The following is a 21169-nucleotide window of genomic DNA, read 5'->3' as shown; positions in this document are numbered from 1 at the left end:
GGTTGACCCTTTATCTATCTTGCTTGAGATTGGTCATTCATTGTTACCTCTCTTTGCTTTTTGAAACCATGCTGGTTAAACCTTTTCCCTTGTCTAGACCATTCTGCTTACCTACCAATCATAGTTTAACTAGCTCAAGCCGAATAGTAAAGAAAAACATGCTGACTTTATTCTCTCTTTTGCTACTGTCACAGATCAAGTTGGACAACTGGGCAGTGTCCATTGTTCTCTCAAGTGGTTACTATTTACATTCACAAATGAGTGATTACTATACTATCTTCATTGGATCGCATGCATTGATTATATCAGTTATACTTAATTACATTAAGTCACACACATTGAGCTGATTAACTATACTAGTCTTATCCCATCACCCATCCTAAATCTACTTCAAGAAAAACATTCTAATACAAGTTTCAGCTACAATTCTTTTACAATAAGAAAAACATTCTAATACAAGTTTCAGCTACAATTCTTTTACAATAAGAAAAACATTCTAATACAAGTTTCGGCTACAGTTCTTTTACACACATTCTAATACAAGTTTTGGCTTCAAATTCTTTTACATATCCCCCCTTTGAGACTATCTTCTAGTCTCATCCCAATTCCCAAAAGCTAGCTTAGGTAGTCCCTTTGCTTGATCCTGTTCACATACACATATTTTTATCATACTTACAAGCAATGTGGGGGAGCCAAATATTTTGGTCAGGGATCAATGTCCCTATTCTAACTTTATCATGGCCTGTCTATCAAAGTCCTGATTCTTAGGTTGCTCCCCCAGATTGCCTGCTGCTAACAGTTATCAGCCAAAAACCTTCCCACTCTTGTCTAGGGAAGGGAAAAAGACTGATCACTGTGTACAGACTAAGTTTCTTGGTCTCAATAGGTATCAGCAAGGTGTTATTATTGTCATAAGGCTATCTTCCAATATCGTAGCTATTTTACAGAATGACAAGTTTCAATTTCGACCAGGGTCATTGTGAATTCATCCAGCGGGGGCAGTTCAATGTCTCCCCATTCCTTCGTTTCTCCTCGTGAAAGTGGGTTGCTTGTTACTTGTGTCACCATCTGTCGCACTGCCTGTCTGGCAAGGAGGGATCTCAGGACAGGTAAAAAACAGCAAAATATTAATCCCAGGATGATTATTGTCATGACCACTACAACTCCAGCTTTAACAAACCAAGCCCCCCATCTTCCTAACATACTGTCCAGCCAATTCCACACTTCATACCCAAACCCAGCATTCTCCTTCACCTCCCTCCTGCGATTTTTCAGCTTAGTCATGGCCTGTGTGAATGATCCCTCTGAGTTAGTGTTATTAGGGATAAATGTGCAGCACTGGTCCCCAAACATGACACATACTCCTCCTTTTTCTGCCAGAAGCCAATCTAATGCCTGTCGATTCTGCCAGGCCATCTCGCTGGTCGCATCCAATTGTTCACCCAATGCCTCAAGGGCATCATTTGTATAATTAATAAACCTTTGTTGATTATAATAGATATAATTAATCCATTCAGTATTTTTGTTGGGTGTAGTCCAAACCAAAATAGATTCAACATAAGAACATAAGAACATAAGAAATAGGAGCAGGAGTAGGCCATCTAGCCCTTCGAGCCTGCCCCGCCATTCAATAAGATCATGGCTGATCTGTTGTGGCTCAGTTCCACTTTCCCGCCCTCTCCCCATAACCCTTAATCCCCTCTCTTATCAAGAACCCATCAACCCGCTTCTTAAAAATATTTAGCGAGGCAGCCTCCACCACTTCAACGGGCAGAGAATTCCAGAGATTCACCACCCTTTGAGTGAAGAAGTTCCTCCTCAACTCCGTTCTAAACCGCCTCCCCTTTATCTTGAGGCTGTGCCCCCTAGTCCTACTGTCTTTTTTGAGCGGGAAGAGTCTCTCCACCTCTATCCTATCCATCCCATTCATCATCTTATACGTCTCAATGAGATCTCCCCTCATTCTTCTAAACTCTAACGAGTACAAGCCTAGTTTATTCAGCCTCTCCTCATAGCTCAATCCCCTCAACTCTGGTATCAGCCTAGTAAACCTCCTCTGCACTCCCTCCAGGGCCAAAATATCCTTGCGCAGGTGCGGCGCCCAAAACTGCACACAGTACTCCAGCTGCGGCCTCACCAATGCCCTATACAGCTGCAGCAAGACCTCCCTACTTTTATATTCAATCCCCCTCGCTATGAAGGCCAGCATCCCATTCGCCTTCCTGACCACCTGCTGCACCTGCAAGCTGGGTTTTTGCGACTCATGCACAAGGACCCCGAGGTCCCTCTGCACCGTCGCCTGCTGCAGTTTTTCGCCACGTAAGTAATAGTCCTTCCTACCATTCTTCCTACCAAAGTGGACCACCTCACACTTGCCAACATTAAATTCCATTTGCCATTTCCTGGCCCATTCGCCCAGCCTATCTAGATCCTTCTGCAGACTCTCCACACCCTCCGCACAATTTGCCTTTCCCCCAATCTTGGTGTCATCAGCAAATTTTGACACCCTGCACTCGGTTCCCTCCTCCAGATCATCTATATAAATGGTAAATAGCTGAGGCCCCAGCACCGACCCCTGGGGCACCCCACTAGTCACCAACCGCCAATCCGAACAGCACCCATTGACCCCCACTCTCTGCCTCCTATTTGACAACCAATCCTCTATCCACGCTAACACCCTACCCCCAACTCCATGTCCCCTGACCTTCTGCAATAACCTCTTGTGAGGTACCTTGTCAAACGCCTTCTGAAAATCCAGAAAGACCACATCCACCGGCTCTCCTCTATCCACTGCCCTAGACACATCCTCATAGAACTCCAGTAAATTTGTCAGACACGACTTCCCTTTAATGAAACCGTGTTGCGTCCGCCCTATCAAGCAATTCCCTTCAAGATGCCTCGCAATTTCCTCCTTAATGACGGATTCTAACATTTTACCTACCACAGACGTTAAACTAACCGGCCTATAATTCCCCGCCTTTTGTCTGGCACCCTTCTTAAACAACGGCGTAACATTAGCCGTTTTCCAATCTTCCGGCACTTCCCCAGAATCCAGCGACGTCTGGAAAATAACCACCAAGGCATCCACTATAACCTCCGCCATTTCTTTCAGAACCCTCGGATGCATTCCATCCGGTCCTGGGGACTTGTCCACAATCAGCCCCTCCAGTCTGTCGAGCACCACCTCTCTAGTAACAGTAATGTCATTAAGACCCTCCATTCCTACCACCTTTCCATCTCTAACACCCGGCAAATTATTCACGTCCTCCTCCGTGAAGACAGAAACAAAAAAGTTATTCAAGACCTTAGCCATATCCCCATCCCCTACCACTAGCTCCCCTTTCTCATCCTCTAAAGGACCAACGTTCACCCTAGCCAGCCTCATCCTTTTTATATATTTATAAAAACTCTTGCTATTCTTTTTTATATTAAGTGCTAGCCCAGCCTCATAGCTTCTCCTACCCTCCTTTATCAACTTTATCAAATCCAGCGGCTATCTCGTTCCTAGCTTTAAATTCATTAGGAATGCCTCGGGGCTGTCCAATTGCGTCCAATTCTACCTCGGGATTAGGGGTGTATGCTCTTTTAACCTTTCGGGATTTTACTTTATTTTCTACTGGCAATATCACAGTACTTTGGGCCAGCATGACTCGGGCACACAATCCCATCCAGTTTGGCGGTAATCGTGCCAACAACCCTTTCTCTGGGCCACATAGCCACCAGAGATCAGCCAACTGCTTTATCTGTACATCCAACACCCACGGAGGAGGTGGGGTCCCCCTTTTCTGTGGGATATACAAACTGCGAATATCAGTCACATCCCATATCCTTTCACATCTCCCTGCATACTCCCCTAGCTCGGTTCCCTTACTATCCTCTCTCCAGTAGCAGTCTTGGATCTGTAAATCAGGGTCTATCCTCCACTGTTCAGGGGTCTCATCCATCGTTATTCGTGGCCACTTTGGGCACCTTGAAGCTACATTATATGTGCTATTCCCTACTCTGGCATATAAAATGCAGTGGTATTGGCACACTGGCATTTTCCCCTTACAAAGATCACTGCATGAGGTTCCCATACAGTTTATCATGTGTACAGTAACTGTCTGATTCCCTACAGTTTGGGTGCATGGGTGCGTTGCATATGTTCCCCAGCAGTTTTTTTTTCCAGTTTTGTTGCCAAGCCCTACACTCCCCTGATCCCCACGGTATGTCAATTACTTGCATGCGGGGTCTCTCTGATGCGCATACCACACACTCTTTCCCATCATTGTTCTTCTGACCTGTATACTCAGCCCACTTCCACCACTTGTTTCTCTGTGCTTTTTCCCAAATAGTATCCGTGTTTACTGATCGTTTATTTTTTATCCATCTTGATAAATTACCTTCCCTATGTATTTTACTTCTCACCTCTTTTAGTATCTTATTCAAGGGTCCCTGCATCTTCAGCCCTAATGATGCCTTGCCTCCCCTATCCTTTAACCGCGCATCCTCTATATCCCGTCTTCCTTTATCATGAGTTAAGAAAGTCCTGGAGGGAAATGGTTTCCAAATCCCAGGTGGGGAAAGAGGCCCCTGCCTCTTCCTCACCTCCCTTTGTACCTTGGCTAATGAGCCCAGGCTGGACATTTGCATCATCAGCCAGCTCATGCATAGAATCATTTTCACCATCCTCCTCACCTTCTTTTCTGATTTGGTTCTGTTCCTGTTCCCTAAGACCCTCCCCTTGTAGTTCTCCCTCCTCCTCACTGCTGCTCCTATCCAGATGATCAATGTCTTCGACCTCCCTATCCTCCCCTGCTCCTGGTACCGTTCTGGTGCAATGATTTAAGTGATACCACAGTGTACTGCCTTCTACTTGCAGAGCCGTGGGAGAAACTTTGGTGACTTCAAACGGTCCTTCTCTTCTTGGTTCGTTCCAACGCCTCCAAAACTTTCTGATGTATACACGATCTCCAGGCTTGATCTGGTGTTCTGCTGCGGGACTCTCCTCCTCCTTGGCTTTTTCCTGCTCAAATATAGTTCTATGTATAACAGTTGTATATACTCCCTTGTGTCCTGATCTAAGCACTCCAGTGTGGGGCCCCCTGATCCCCTAATCTTTGGTACTGGCATTACTCTTCCTGTCATCATTTCATGTGGGCTTAAATGCGTAATTCTGTTTTCCTGACTCCTGTATTGCATTAGAGCCAATGGCAAAGCATCTATCCAGTTTTTCCCTGTTTCACTGCAAATTTTGCTTATTTTGGCCTTAAGGGTCCCATTTGCTCTCTCCACCATTCCTTGGGACTGAGGATGATACACACATCCAAACTTCTGCTTTATTCGGAGTGCTGAGAGAGTCTCTCTCAGTGCCCTTCCGATAAAAGCAGATCCATTGTCTGAACTTAATTGCATGGGTATGCCAAATCTTGGGATAATTTCTTTTGACAGGAAGTTAATCACCGTTCCAGATCCTTGATCTTTGGATGGCGTTGCTTCTATCCATCTGCTGAATCTGTCAATAATCACTAGCATGTATCTTTTCCCTCTTACCACCTTTCCCATATCCACATAGTCCATGCATAGGTGTTTAAATGGTCCTTCGGGAATGGGTATGTGCCCTATTGGGGCAGTAATGCCCTTTCTGATATTATTCTGAGCACACACCTCACACTGACTTAGTATGTAGTCAATTGAGTTTTGCAAGTATGGTGACCAAAATCCTTCTTGTTTGATCTTCCTAGCCACCTCTCCTCTTGCGCAGTGATCAACCCCATGTGCTTCGCTGATTAGTATGGTTAGTAGTGGTGTGGGTGCTATGATCAATCCCTCCCCATTTCTCCATATTTTGTCATGTTGTCCCTGTAGTGCTCCCCTATCTTTCCACATTGTCTTTTCAGCTACAGGGGCTTCCTCCTGTACTTGTGCCACATCTTCTAATGTAATTTGGGGTTCGATATTCCCCACACCTGGCCCTGGGTGCAGTCTTGCTATTTCTACTGGGGCTATCGTAGTTTCAATGCATCCTGATGCTTCTTTAGCTGCCTTGTCGGCTTTGGCGTTTCCCTGTGTGATGCTATCCGTTCCCTTTTTATGCGCCTGACACTTAATTATGGCTAATTCCCTCGGACTCATCATGGCCCGTATTAATGTTCTGATTTGACCTTCGTGCTGTATTGGTGGTCCTCCACTTTTCATAAATCCCCTCTGTCTCCATATTGCTCCAAATAAGTGGCAGACCCCATGTGCATAAGCTGAATCAGTATAAATCTCTACTGCTTCCCCGTTTGCTAGCTCACATGCTCTGGTCAATGCTTTAAGTTCTGCTAACTGGGCTGAGCAAGGCTGCTCACATCCTTCCGCCTCTATCACTTCAAATGTTTCCCCCTTTTGCTCAACTATGGCGTAACCTGCGTGATTTCCTACATGATCCCTATAGCACGAGCCATCAACATACAGCGTTCTTTTTCCTTCTGTGTCCAACTTATCTGCCTTCAGGTCCTTCCTCAGTCTCATAAACGTTCTTGTCTCTCTTACACACTCATGCTCCTCTCCCTCATGTGGTAATGGCATATAATCAGCTGGGTTGACCCTATTACACTTTACTATCGTAATGTCGGGGAATGTGGTCAACATTTGAAAGTGATGAATTCTAGCCGGCGTCAGGACAAATCTCCCTTGTTCAATCAATTCAACTACCTTATGGTATACATGTACGTTTATCGGATACCCCATTGTGACTGTGGCTGCCTTTTCGTATGCCCACCAAGCTGCTACCAGGCCTTGATAGCAAGGAGGATATCCCAACACTACGTCGTCTAGCTTGGTACTATGGTATGCTACAGCCTGCCTCCGTCTGCCCTTACAACTCTCCTGCGTTAACACTGCTGTAGCAAATCCTGCTTTTCTGTTGCTCACAAATAAGTCAAAGGGTCTGTCATATGCAGGTAAAGCCAATGCTGGTGCCTGCGCCATTTCTTTCTTTATGTTCTCAAATGCTTCCGAGGCGTCCCTGTCCCATCTTAGTTTGGCTTTTAATTCTTCACATCCTGCCTCCTTCATTATCTTTCGTAGTGCCTGTGTTTTTTCTGCATAGCTCTCTACCCATTCTGAACTGAATCCTGTCATTCCCAAGAATGTCATCATCTGCCCCACTGTCTGTGGTTTTGGAACTTCTAATACCGCTTCTATCTGCTGTAAAGCTATCCTCTTTTGCCCTGCTGATATTTCCCTTCCAAGATATTCTACCTTTTTCTGGCACAGCTGCAGCTTTTTCCTGGATACTTTATGTCCCCCTTCCGCTAGTCTTTCTAATAGTTTTAGACTATCCTTCCTGCATTGTTCTCTTGTTTCTGTGCATAATAATAAATCATCCACATATTGTATCAATGTTCCTTCCAACTGTATCCCCTCTAAATTTGCTCTCAACACCTGATTGAATACATGCGGTGAATGCTTAAATCCTTGGGGCATCCTATTGTATGTGTATTGTTTCCCTTCAAACGTAAATGCAAAGAGATACTGGCTTGCTTGAGCTAACGGCACGCTAAAAAATGCTGAACATAGGTCTACTACAGTAAACCATCTACTTTCAGGTGGTATATTAGTCAACAGGGTGTAAGGGTTTGGAACCCCTACTGGCATATCTTCCACTACCTCGTTAACTGCCCTCAGGTCATGCACCAGTCTCCATTTTTCCCCATCCGCCTTTTTCACTGGTAGTAGTGGTGTATTGCACCTGCTCCAGGTTTCCTTTAATACCCCTGCTTCTATCAGTCCCCTGATTGTTCCTCTATTTCCTTCAATTGCTTCTGCCTTAATCGGATATTGTGGCCTATAAGGTCCCTGTCGTCCTGTCTTTAATCTGACCTCCACTGGATTAGCGTTTTTGACCCTTCCCACATCAGTGTCCTGTCTGGACCACAGCTCCTGTGGGAGGGAATTCAAATCTCTTTCTAAGCCTTCTCTCCACTCCTGCTCTCGCTCCTCAGTTTCTGCCTCTATTTTTACCTGTTTTGGTTTCCCGAGCATCTTAACATCCAAGATTATTTTTATCATTTGTCCATTAGTGGATATCCAAATATCCACATTGTCTGTCTGAACAAATTCTAATTCCTGTGCTCTCAGCACCATTGGTCCTAGGTCTTTTGATCTGTATCCCGGATTCACTTTTAATGTAACATGTGGCTCCGCCCCAGATACAGAGAACCATTTGTTAACCCATTCATCCCTAACAACCGTGAGGGCCACTCCCTCTGGTCCAATTAAAATACTTCCTGACTTTATTTCCTGTTCTTGTCCTGCCTCCTTTCCCCACTTCTCCTGTATCTCAGGTTTCTGTTCTTCATCAAATATTATTGTACTGTGCAATTCCGTTCTTGGCCACTTGGCTTGTGGAACCCAAGTGTCTATAAGCTTTCCCCAAACTTCCCATACCTGCTTTTTAACTTGCTCCTCTATATCTCCCATTACACATTACACAATACACATTAACCCCTTCCTTTCCTGGTATTCCAAGTGGATACATTCCTGTCAAATCAATTCCTTGTTCTGTGCATTCTCACTTCAGTCCTAGACCTAGGATTGCATCCCTTCCCAGCAAATTTAATGGCGTTTTATCACACACTAATACGGGTACATAGGTAGTTTTGTTTCCAATGGTAACAGGCACCGGCGTCGTCATCTGAGTTAACGTTACTTTCCCCGAGAACCCCACAGTTTTTACAAACTGGTTTGATAATGGTAGGTGATCCGCATATTTTGCTTGTATGCACGTACACGTGGCGCCGGTGTCTATCATCATGGGGACCTCAACCCCTCCTACTCTAACACTAATTATAGGTTCTTGATCTGCTGTATCTGTTATTTGTACGTACTGTCCTACCATTTCGGGGTTCTCTGGGCCCCCCTATAGGGAACTCTGATAATTCACAGATCCCTGAAACATCGGGGTGTTATTCAACGGTATTTGTGTCATTTGTTGGCCTGTCTGCTGCTGGTTTTCTCCCTGCCTGTGGGGGCTCCATGGGCAATTTCTTTTTATATGTCCTGCCTCCCCGCACCCCCAGCATACACCTGAAGGGCCAGGCAGTGGTCCCTGCCTTAGAGTCTGATGATTTCCCTGTCCCTGTCCTCTCTGATTCTGATAGGGTGGCTTACCACTTCCCTGTCCTTTCCCATTTCTATTCCAGTCAGTCTGATTTTGTGGGGTGTAAGGGTTTTGATAATTTAGGCCATAGCCTCCTGGGTTCATGGACAGCGGGAAGGCAGAAATGTTGTAGGTTATGATGGGCTGGCCTCCATCTCCGTTCCTCCCTAGCATTGGTGCAGGTATTTCCTCTGTTTTTTGGTTCACCATCATCGGTGCTATTTTCTTGGGTGCGAGATCTTCTTTTGCTTTTAGCTTTTCCTTACTTTTGATTTCTTCCAGTTGTGCTTGAAGGAGTTTACGTTGTATCTCCTTCAGCTGTTTGTCTGCATTTTTTCCTCCCTGCGGTGTCTCTCCACTGCATGGGCAACATAATCCACAAATTCTCGGTAGCTTTTTGAGTTCAGGCCCACCACTTCTTCCAGTCTTGCCTTAGCTGAAACTGGCAAGCCTTCTAGAATTGCAGCTCGGAACAGGGAGTTGGTTAGTGGGTCTGTTAGAATGTCCCTCTCCGTGTCCCTTCTCCACCTTCTCAATTAATTTTCCACATACATAGCCGCATTCTCTTCCTCACCCAATGGCTCCCCTCTCAGGGTTTTTATATCCATCCGATTGGGGTACATATCCCGTAATGCCTGCCAAATGTCGTGGCGGTATGGGTCCATTAGTGTTCCATCCACATCTGGGTCATATGCTGCGGTCGGGATGCCTGCAAGTCTCATCACCTCAGCCATTTGGCTCATTCCCAGCACTTTTGTCAGGAGGGCTTTGATGTCACTCAGCACCATCCTTTTTCCCATCATTCCAGCCTCCAGCTGTCCAATCCACCTTCCAGCTCCGTCCAAAATATTGGGTAATTCACTGATCAAATTAGGCAAGTCCTGACCTGACCAAGGGATATGTTGTAGTCTGCCACCCTTCAGAATCACCGGGATCACCCCTTTCTCTCTTCGATCCTCAGCTGGATATTTTACAGGCTGCTGTCTTTTTCGCATTGATTTTCTTCGTCCCCCTACCACTAACTGTCTCTCCCCTTCTTCGCTACTATCTTCTGCCTCTCCTTCCATTCCTTCCTCTGTCTTTTCTCTCTCTGGAAATTTCCATGTCCATGCTCCCCCATATTTTCGTCTGTCCCCCCACTTCTGTGTTTCCCAGCACTTTTCCTCTACGTCTCTTTCTTTCTTTCTTTCCTCTTTCTTCATTCCAACTCCCTTTCCTTCTGCTTTTTTCTGTGGTGTCTCATTTTCATATTCGTGGGAATTATCTCCCGTTCTCCGCTCACATTTTTTTCTAGCATTCTTCCCTTCCCCTTCTTGTTCCTTATCCTCTTCCCTTTCCATTACCTTTTTTGCCCATTCCAAAAGGTCTACCAAGTTTACTTCTGCCTCCAACTGCCTTCTCTTTTGGATCAGCCCGTCCAAATTCCCTTCTGCTCTCCTAGTCTCTTCCTCAATACCTTGTCTCCTTTCTTCCTCCCTTTGTGCCCATTCCTCCTTTGTCATCTGCTTTATGTCACATTCTCCCTCAAAATTCATTGTGCCTGTTATAACTGGATACAGCCCCATAGGGCTCTGCTCCTCTAAGTATGGGGGCGGGGCTACGTTTGGATCTTCTAATTCTGTTTTGTCCTGAAATTGTACTGGCATTTGCATCCTATCTTTCCCCCATGCCCTCCTCCTTTCTCTCCCTTCTTCTTCAAACAGTGTTAATATTTCTAGCTCTTTTTCTCGCTTCTCCTTCCTTTTTCTCAACTTATCCTTAAATTTGTAGTTCTTCAACATTCCCTTCTGATCCTTACACCTCTCTATGCACCACGTGCCTTCTTCCGGCCACTGTGTGTTTGTCTTTCTTGTTCTTTTAGCCCACTTTTTAGAAATATGTGCTATATCTCCTCTAAGGGCTGGGAACTTATCCCCGAGTATCTCCACTGGTGTTTTAGCCTTACTTGCCATTATCTGTATTCTCGAATCACTGCTGTAATTTTTATTGCTTAATTCGTCAGTTTGGTATTATAGTTATTATCACCCGGTGTATTACCTTTCCGTGCTCAGTCCCCTGTTCACTTTCTCCTTGTGTTTCCCCTGCCAGTATCTGTAACTCTAACCGGGGTCCCGATATCCACTTCCCCGTGGCACCCTTCCCTGGCACTATCTTTCTTTCCCTGGCTAAAGGGTAGTAGGTTTTCACTTGCTCGTCTATGTGTATAAAAACCCTATACCGGTCAGATCCCTTTACTAGTTTTCCTAAGGTTTCTAATTTTATTTTGTTTATCCAATTCCTGTCTGCTATTCCTTCCCAGTTTACATATGGCCACTCACTTTTTACCTCATCCAAATTAGTTATATATGTAATCTTCTTCCAATCCAGTGTCTCTTCTGTTTTTGTTCCCCTTTCAATCTCCTAACTGTCCTTCCCCTTTAAATGAGTGTGCCTGCTTCACCACTTGGAGACTCTGTTAGTGTAGTTTCCCCAAGTCGTTAGTTATTACCCTGAATGTGTTCCGAATCTCCCTTTTATTTCTGTTCTCCACGCTGCTGTCTCAGACTAGTCTGTTCAAATTGGTCTTTCACTTCCTTTACTCTAACTGCTCGCCCCCTCCCCTTAGCTCCGCTTCCCACCCCTATAGTTTTGACTACTGTACTAGGTAAGAGAGTAATCTCTCACAGACCTCTCTCCCTCTCGGTTGACGTCCTTTACCCGAGGTCCTGGGTAGGTTCGGACTGGCAGGCTTTCCTACACTTACTCTCCTTGGGCAAGTCATAACCTGGAATCCCGCTCCAAACCGCTTGACTAACCTAGTTGCATCAATTAGCGTTCGGTTTTTTTTTCGTCTCACTTTTTACCCATTCACAGACAATACAGTATTCGCAGCGCGCTTTGCATGCAAAACTCTACCCTTCAGATCAGACTCAGTCTCTCAAAGTGTTTTACCCAATTTAGTTTTACCTATGCAGGATATCTTTTGGGTTGGGGAGATCCAGGACCAGCAGAGAGCCGGGTGCGCCGGGCCTCGAGACCCCTTTTCTGACAACAAGGATTTACATGCAATATAAGTCTGCTTACCTTGCTGTCAGAATGCCGGCTTTGGGATGTCCAGCCCCGGTCGGACCACCGCCTCCACCACTCCTTCCAGATGCTATTTTCTGGGTGATCTCGCACCAACCCTGCTCGTCAGCGCCAATTTTGTCGTGGTTCCCCAAGACGACAACTTATTTAACCCGATTGAAACAGAGAGTCTGAGTTGTAATCCTCCAAGCAGTAGACTTTATTTTCCAGCACAAGAGAATAAAGCCGGGATGTCCGGAACATTCCACTGAACCATTCTGCTTACAGTCTTTTTATACACCTTACAGTCCCATATCTCAAGACTCTTATCTTTCTTTCAAAATTCAATCTTGTTTAGCCACCATTGTTTCTGGGTTGACCCTTTATCTATCTTGCTTGAGATTGGTCATTCATTGTTACCTCTCTTTGCTTTTTGAAACCATGCTGGTTAAACCTTTTCCCTTGTCTAGACCATTCTGCTTACCTACCAATCATAGTTTAACTAGCTCAAGCCGAATAGTAAAGAAAAACATGCTGACTTTATTCTCCCTTTTGCTACTGTCACAGATCAAGTTGGACAACTGGGCAGTGTCCATTGTTCTCTCAAGTGGTTACTATTTACATTCACAAATGAGTGATTACTATACTATCTTCATTGGATCGCATGCATTGATTATATCAGTTATACTTAATTACATTAAGTCACACACATTGAGCTGATTAACTATACTAGTCTTATCCCATCACCCATCCTAAATCTACTTCAAGAAAAACATTCTAATACAAGTTTCAGCTACAATTCTTTTACAATAAGAAAAACATTCTAATACAAGTTTCGGCTACAGTTCTTTTACACACATTCTAATACAAGTTTTGGCTACAAATTCTTTTACAGTTCTTAATCCAGTTACCTTTTCCTCTAAATCATGTATATATATTTCAAACCGCAAAGGTCCCAGCACTTTGAAGAGTGAGAGAGGAATCTCATAGAAACTTATATAATTCTAACTGGGTTAGACAGGATAGATTCAGTAAAATATGTTTCCAATGGTGGGGGAGTCCAGAAGTAGAAATCATAATTTGAGGATAAGGGGTAAACCTTTTAGAACTAAGGTGAGGAGAAGTTTCTTCACCCAGGGAGTGGTGAATGTGTGGAATTCTCTACCATAGAAAGTAGTTGAGATCAAAACGTTGTGTGATTTCAGGAAGAAATTAAGATATAGCTCTTGGGGCTAAAGGGATCATGGGATATGGCAGGGGAAGGGTGGGATCAGGATATTGATTTTGATTATCAGCCATGATAATGAATGGCGGAGCAGGTTGGAAGGCCTGAATGGCCTTCTCCTGTTTGTATTTGGCTGTGTTTAGTGTACCTGTCTCCTCAGTTTTGGCTTTCCTTACTTACTGGTGCATGATGTGTTCTACTTGTTATTTCTTCTTGTTTTCTTGTGTGTTATATTTCTCCAGAGCTCTATTAATCATACTATTAAATGCTCCTGACTGCTGTTTTATTTCTCTCTCTGTCAGCATTTTTCCACTTTCCTTTTCTGAATTGCGCACTCGTTCCCTTAAAATTATCTTTTTCCTGTTTAATATTACGTCAGGGATTATGTTTAGAAATAGATAAAGTGATAAACATCATAAATTTAAGACATTCCTGTTGTGATATGTTCTCACACAGGGACACACAGCCATGCTGAATAGTGGAGTCTGGCATCCGAAAATTAAGGAGGAATTCGTAACCTGCTCAAATGACGGGTAAGGATCTGGAAACATGAAATCTCTGAAAAACAGCAGGGTGTTTAGCAACTGCAAAGAGAAAAGACCATGATTCAGAAACTTAAGCTTCTTTTCTCTTTGCAAGTACTGCTATATGCGACATTATGTTGGTGTTAGAAAAAGGGGTGTGGTAAGACCAGAATAAACACTATATTGCATCTGCAAAAGTCAAGTTTGTTGAGACTTTTTGAGCAAAAAGTCAGAATCGATGTAGAAGAGGAATACTTTTGCGGGTTTGAAATCTATGCTTGTTGGAGGGGTGTAAAACATGAAAATATGTGCCAGTTCCAGCTCAGCAATGCTTTTTGCAGGCTAAGCAGTGGTAGCTGTAGCTTGACATTCTTCTTGGATATGAGGAACATAAGGCTACCCTCAATTGCCACCACGAGTCTGTAAATTAAGATTTATCTCGTGCCTCAATTATTTTAGTTGTACAGTCATCCACTTGCCTCTTGTAGCAGAGGAAAATGAACGTAATTCAAAAGAATAAGTCGGTACGACTGCAATATCAGTGAATTAAAATTACCAGTTATTTAATAGGGCATTGGGTCTAATCAAAAAGAAAAAAAGAGGCGTACATAAGGTGCAGGCAGCTAAAAACAGATGTAGCACTGGGGGAATACAGAGAAAGTAGAAAAGAACTCAAACAGGGAGTTAGAAGGACAAAAAGGGCTCACGAAGTGTCCTCGGCAGACAGGATTAAGGAGAATCCCAAGGCATTTTATATGTATGTTAGGAACAAGAGGGTTGCCAGAGAAAGAGTTGGACCTCTCAAGAACAAGGGAGGGGAATTATGCTTAGAACCCAAGGAAATAGGTGAGATCCTAAATGAATATTTTGCATTGGCATTCACAAAGGAGAAGTACACGTTCATTGGTAGTGTCTCAGAGGGATGTGTAGACCCTTTAGAACAAATCACAATTACAAGGGAGGAAGTGTGAGGTGGTTTAGGAGGCACTAAGGTAGACAAATCCCCAGGGCCAGATGGCATCTGTCCTAAGTTACTGAGACAAGAGATGAAATTTCTGGGCCTCTAACAGGAACCTTTGTCTCTTCACTGGACACAGGTGAGGTCCCAGAGGATTGCAGTTTAGCAAATGTGGTCCCGTTATTTAAGAAGGGTAGCAAGGATAACCCACCTAATTAAAGGCCAGTGAGCTTGATGTCCGTGATAGGGGAATTATTGGAGAAGATTCTTAGAGATAGGATCTATATACGTTCCTCCCGACAAGAAGGATGTGGAAGCTATTAAAAGGGTGCAGAGGAGATTGACAAGGATGTTGCCTGGATTGGGTGGCGTTCCTTATGAGGATAGGTTGAAGGAGCTATGTCTTTTGTCCCTGGAGAGACGAAGATTGAGAGGCGACCTGATAGAGATTTATAAAATGTTGAGAGGTATAGATCAGGTGGATTCTCAGAGGCTATTTCCCAGGGCTGAAATGGTGGCTACGAGAGGACACAGGTTTAAGGTGCTGGGGAGTAGGTACAGAGGAGGTGTTAGGGGTAAGTTTTTCACTCAGAGGGTGGTGAGTGAGTGGAATCGGCTGTTGTCGGTGGTGTTGGAGGGGAACTCGTTGGGGTGTTTTAAGAGACTTTTGGATGAGTACTTGGGATTTAACGGGATTGAGGGTTATAGATAGGCCTAGTAGGTAGGGATATGATCGGCACAACTTGTGGGCTGAAGAGCCTGTTTGTGCTGTAGTGCTCTGTGTTCTATTTAGAACTGAATAATCTCATTAGTGATAGACAACATGGTTTTGTACCGGGGAGGTCATGCCTCACAAACTTGGTTGAGTTTTTTGAGGAGGTGATAAAGATGATTGATGAGAGAAATGCCATGGATGTCGTCTGTATGGATTTTAGTAAAGCTTTGTCAAGGTCCCTCATGGCAGGCTGGTGCAAAAGATTAAATCTCATGGGATCAGAGGTGGACTAGCTAGATGGGTACAGAACTGACTTGGCCATAGAGGAGAGGATAGCAACGGAGGAGCCTTTTTTCTGATTGGAGATCTGTGACTAGTGGTGTTCCGCAGGGCTCTGTACTGGGACCCCTGCTGTTTGTGATTTATATAGACGATCTGCAAGAAGATGTAGCTGGTCTGATTAGTAAGTTTGTGGACGACACAAAGATTGCTTGAGTTGCGGATAGTGATGAACATTGTCAGAGTTTAGAGCAGGATATTGATAGGCTGGAAAATTGGGCGGAGAAATGGCAGATGGAATTTGATCCAGATAAATGCGAAGTGATACATTTTGGTAGATCTAATGCAGGGGGGAGCTATACAATAAATGGCAGAACCGTCAGGAGTATAGATGCACAGAGGGACCTGGGTGTGCAAGTCCACAGACTCTTTAAGGTGGCAACAAAGGTGGAAAAGGTGGTGAAGAAGGCATATGGCATGCTTGCCTTTATAGGATGGGGCACAGAGTATAAAAGTTGGCATATGATGTTGCAGCTATATAGAACGTTGGTTAGGCCACATTTGGAATACTGCGTCCACTTCTGGTCGTCACACTATCAACAGGACATGGAGGCTTTGGAGAGAGTACAGAAAAGGTTTACCAGGATGTTGCCTGGTATGGAAGGTATTAGCTATGAGGTGAGATTGAGGAAACAAGGTTGTTCTCCCTGGAAAGACGGAGGCTGAGGGGCGATCTAATAGATGTTTATAAGATTATGAAGGGCATAGATAGGGTGAACAGTTGGAAGCCTTTTCCTCGGTCAGAAATGACAAACACAAGGGGTCACAAGTTCAAGGTAAGGGAGGCAAGGTTCAATGTAGACATGCAGGGACGTATTTTACCCAGTGTGTGGTGGGGGCCTGGAATGCGCTACCAAGCAAGGTGGTTGAGGCAGACACGCGAGGATCATTTAAGACTTATCTGGAAAGCCACATGAACAGACTGGGAATAGAGGGATACAAACGGATGGTCTAGTTAGGAACACGTGATCGATGCAGAGTTGGAGGTCATGAAGGGCCTGTTCATGTGCTGTATTGTTCTCAGTTCATTGGCTGCTTTAGAGAATCAGAAAGGTTTCCAGCAGAGAAATAGGCCCTTTGGCCAGCTTATCCATGCTGACCCCTTTTTTGAAAGCCCTAAGCTCGTCCCAATTGCCCACATTTGGCCCATATCCTTCAATACCCACCTTACCCATGTATCTGTTTAAATGCTTTTTAAAAGACAAAATTGTACCTGCCTCTGCTACGACCTCTGGCAGCTTGTTCCAGACACTCACCATCCTCTGTGGAAAAAATTGCCCCTCTGGACACTTTTGTATCTGTCCCCTCTGATCTTATACCTATGCCCTCTAGATTTAGACTGCCCTACCTTTGGGAAAAGATATTGACTACCTAGCTGATACGTACCCCCCATTATTTTGTAGACCTCTGTAAGATCATCCTTCAGCCTTGGATGCCCAGAGGAAAATGTCCCAGTCTATCCAGCCTCTCCTGATAACTTAAACCATCAAGTCCAGGTAGCATCCGAGTGAATCTTTTCTGCACTCTTTCTAGTTTAATAATATCTCTTCTATATTAGGGTGACCAAAACTGTACACAGTATTCCAAGTGTGGCCTTACCAATGTCTTGTACAACTTCAACAAGACATCCCAACTCCTGTATTCAATGTTCTGACTGATGAAACCAAGCATGCTGAATGCCTTCTTCACCACTCTGTCCACCTGTGACTCCACTTTCAAGGAGCTATGAATATGTACCCCTAGATCACTTTGCTGTGTAACTTTTCCCATCACCCTACCATTAACTGAGTAGTCCTGCCCTGGTTCAATCTATCAAAATGCATCACCTTGTATTTATCTAAATTAAACTCCATCTGCCATTTGTCAGCTCATTTGCCCAATTGATCAAAATCCTGTTGCAAGCTGAGATAACCTTCACTGTCCACTATGCCACCAATCTTGGTGTCATCTGCAAACTTATTAATCATGCCTCCTGTATTCTCACCCAAATCTTGAATATAAATGACAAATAACACCCATGCCCCACAAATTAAAAAAAAGACGAACAAAGGTGCCAGGTTGAAAACTGCTTTTCTGCCAAACCTGCAATCGTGTGTGTGGATCCACAAGAGATGGATGAGATCCTAAATGAATATTCCTCATCAGTACTTACTGTTGAGAAAAGCATGGATGTTAGAAACTTGGGGAAATAAATCGTGATGTCTCGAGGAGTGTGCACGTTACACAGGACCCTGCACTGATCCCTGAGGCACACTGCTGGTCACAGGCCTTTGTTTCAAAAACCACCCTTTACAATCACCCCCTGGCTTCAGTCGTCAACGCAGTAAGAAGTCTCACAACACCAAGTTAAAGTCCAACAGGTTTATTTGGTAGCAAAAGCCACTAGCTTTCGAAGCGCTGCACCTTCATCAGGTGAGTGGGATTTCAGTTCACAAACAGGGCATGTAAAGACACAAACTTAATTTACAAAATAATGGTTGGAATGTGAGTCTTTACAGGTGATAGACTTCAAAAAAATATTTGTGAGACGTGATTTTTTTCACTCACAAAGCCATGCTAACTGTCCCTAATCAGCCCTTGTATGTCTAAATACCTGTAGATCCTGTCTCTCGGAACATCTTCCAACAATTTACCCCCCGCAGATGTGTGGCTCACTGGCCTGTAGTTCCACACTTTTCCCTGCAGCCCTTTTTAAACAAAGGCAGAACAGTTGGCACCCTCCAATCTTCAGGCAGCTCACCCGTGACTATCGATGATTCAAATATCTTGGCTAGGGGACCCGCAATTTCCTCCCAGCCTCCTACAGTGTCCTGGGATACACTTCATCAGGTCCGGGGATTTATCTACCTTGATGAGCTTTAAGACTTCCAGCACCACCACTTCGGTAACGTGCACTACTCTCCTCAAGACATCACGATTTATTTCCCCAAGTTTCTAACATCCATGCTTTTCTCAACAGTAAGTACTGATGAGAAATATTCATTTAGGATCTCATCCATCTCTTGTGGATCCACACACACATGATTGCAGGTTTGGCAAAAATGCAGTTTTCAACCTGGCACCTTTGTTAGTCATTTTTTTTAAATTCATTTGTGGGACATGGGTGTTGCTGGCTGGCCAGCATTTATTGCCTATCCCTATTTGCCCTTGGGGGGTAGTTGAAAGTCAAACGCATTGCTGTGGGCCTGGAGTCACATGAAGGCCAGACCAGGTAAGGATGGCAGATTTCCTTCCCTGAAGGACATGAAATAACCAGTTGGGTTTTCCTCGACAATTGACAATGGTTTCATGGTTGTCAGTAGATTCTTAATTCCAGATACTTTTTATTGAATTCAAATTCCACCCTCTGTCTGGTGGGATTCTAACCTGGGTCCCCAGAACATTCGCTGATAATACCACCAGTCCATCACATCCCCTGGAGTTGTTTCACTGATGGATTCGTAACTCAAGGTATTTTTGATCTTAGAACATAGAATGCTACAGCACAAACAGGCCCTTTAGCCCACAAGTTGCACCGATCATATCCCTACCTATCAGGCCTATCTATAACCCTCAATCCCATTAAATCCCATGTAATCATCCAGAAGTGTCTCAAAAGACCCCAACAAATTTGCCTCCACCACCACCGATGGCAGCCGATTCCACTTGCTCACCACCCTCTGAGTGAAAAACTTATCCCTGTCATCTCCTCTGTACCTCCTCCCCAGCACCTTAAACCTGTGTCCTCTTGTAGCGACCATTTCAGCCCTGGGAAATAGCCTCCGACAATCCACCCTATCTATGCCTCTCAGCATCTTATAAACCTCTATCAGGTCGTCTCTCAACCTTCATTTCTCCAGGGACAAAAGACATAGCTCCTTCAATCTATCCTCATAAGGCATGCCACCCAATCCAGGCAACATCCTTGTCAATCTCCTCTGCACCCTTTCAATAGCTTCCACATCCTTCTTGTAGTGAGGCAACCAGATCTGCGCAAGATACTCCAAGTGGGGTCTGACAAGAGTCTTATAAATTTGCTGTTAAGCTTAAATAGCTTATAAGATGGTACCGGAGAATATTATGATCAAAGTGTAGGTAATCTAATATTATTAATATAGAAGACAGGAACAGGACGAGGTTGTTTGACCCTTTGAGTCTGCTTCATCATTCCTTATGATCATGGCTGATCATCCAACTCGATAGCCTTGTCCTGCTTTTGTTCCCCCATAACCCATTATAGGACGGATGTCAGGGGTAGGTTCTTTACCCAGAGGGTGGTGAGGGATTGGAATGCCCTGCCTGCTGCAGTTGTAAATGCGCCTAGTTTGGGGGCGTTTAAGAGATCCGTGGACAGGTTTATGGACGAAAAGGGTTTGGTTTAGGTTAGTGGGTCATTGTTTTGTAACTGGTCGGCGCAACATCGTGGGCCGAAGGGCCTGTTCTGCGCTGTAATGTTCTATGTTCTATAACCTGCCGTTGGTGGTGGTAGAGGCGAACTCGCTGGGGTCTTTTAAAAGACTTCTGGATGAGTAGATAGGATCTAACGGCATTGGAAGTTATAGATAGTTCTATGGCTTGGTAGGTATAGATGTGATCGGCGCAACTTGTGGGCTGAAGGACCTGTTTGTGCTGTAGCGTTCTATGACCTTTTGATCCAATGCGCCCCAAGTGCAAAGCCTAGCTGCCTCTTGAATACATTGTGTTTTGGCATCAACTACTTCCTGTGGTAATGAATTCCATAGGCTCACCACTCTCTGGGTGAAGAAATGTCTCATCTTCATCCTAAATGGTCAATCCTAAATCCTTGGACTGTGGCCCCTGATTCTGGACACCTCCACCGTCAGGGACGTCCTCCCTGCATCGACCCTGTCTATTCCTGTTAGAATTTTATAAGTCTCGATGAGATTCCCCCCTCATTCGTCTGAACTCCAGCGAAAACAATCCTAACGTAGTCAATCTCTCCTCATACATCAGTTCCACCATCCGTGGAATCAGCCTGGTAAACCTTCGCTACACCGTCCCAAGAGCAAGAACATCCTGCCTCAGAAAAGGAGACTAAAACTGCACGCAGTACTCTAGGTGTGGCCTCACCAAGGCCCTGTATAATTGCAACAACACATCCCTCCTCCTGTACTCAAAACCTCTCGCAGTGAAGGCTAACATACCATTTGCCTTCTTTACCACCTGCTGCACCTGCACACTTATCTTCAGCGACTCGTGAACAAGGACACCCAGGTCCTGCTGCACATTCCCCTCT

General features: G+C 44.5%; 1 protein-coding gene across 5 annotated transcripts in view; it reads left to right on the top strand.

Moving 5' to 3' along the window:
- Positions 1–21169, top strand: part of wdr70 (WD repeat domain 70) — a 190032-nt gene that overhangs the window by 57423 nt on the left and 111440 nt on the right. For all 5 annotated transcript variants that reach the window (XM_080183355.1, XM_080183359.1, XM_080183358.1 and 2 more), the window contains exon 9: positions 13854–13930. In XM_080183355.1, the coding sequence (XP_080039481.1) occupies positions 13854–13930 (77 nt within the window). The remainder of the gene's footprint in view (positions 1–13853; positions 13931–21169) is intronic.

Source organism: Carcharhinus amblyrhynchos, unplaced genomic scaffold (genome assembly GCF_965287045.1).
Source record: "Carcharhinus amblyrhynchos unplaced genomic scaffold, sCarAmb.v2.hapA chromosome_265, whole genome shotgun sequence".
Taxonomy (NCBI): Eukaryota; Metazoa; Chordata; class Chondrichthyes; order Carcharhiniformes; family Carcharhinidae; genus Carcharhinus; species Carcharhinus amblyrhynchos.
Note: the sequence above shows the minus strand (reverse complement) of the source record. Positions and strands in the feature narration are given on the sequence as shown.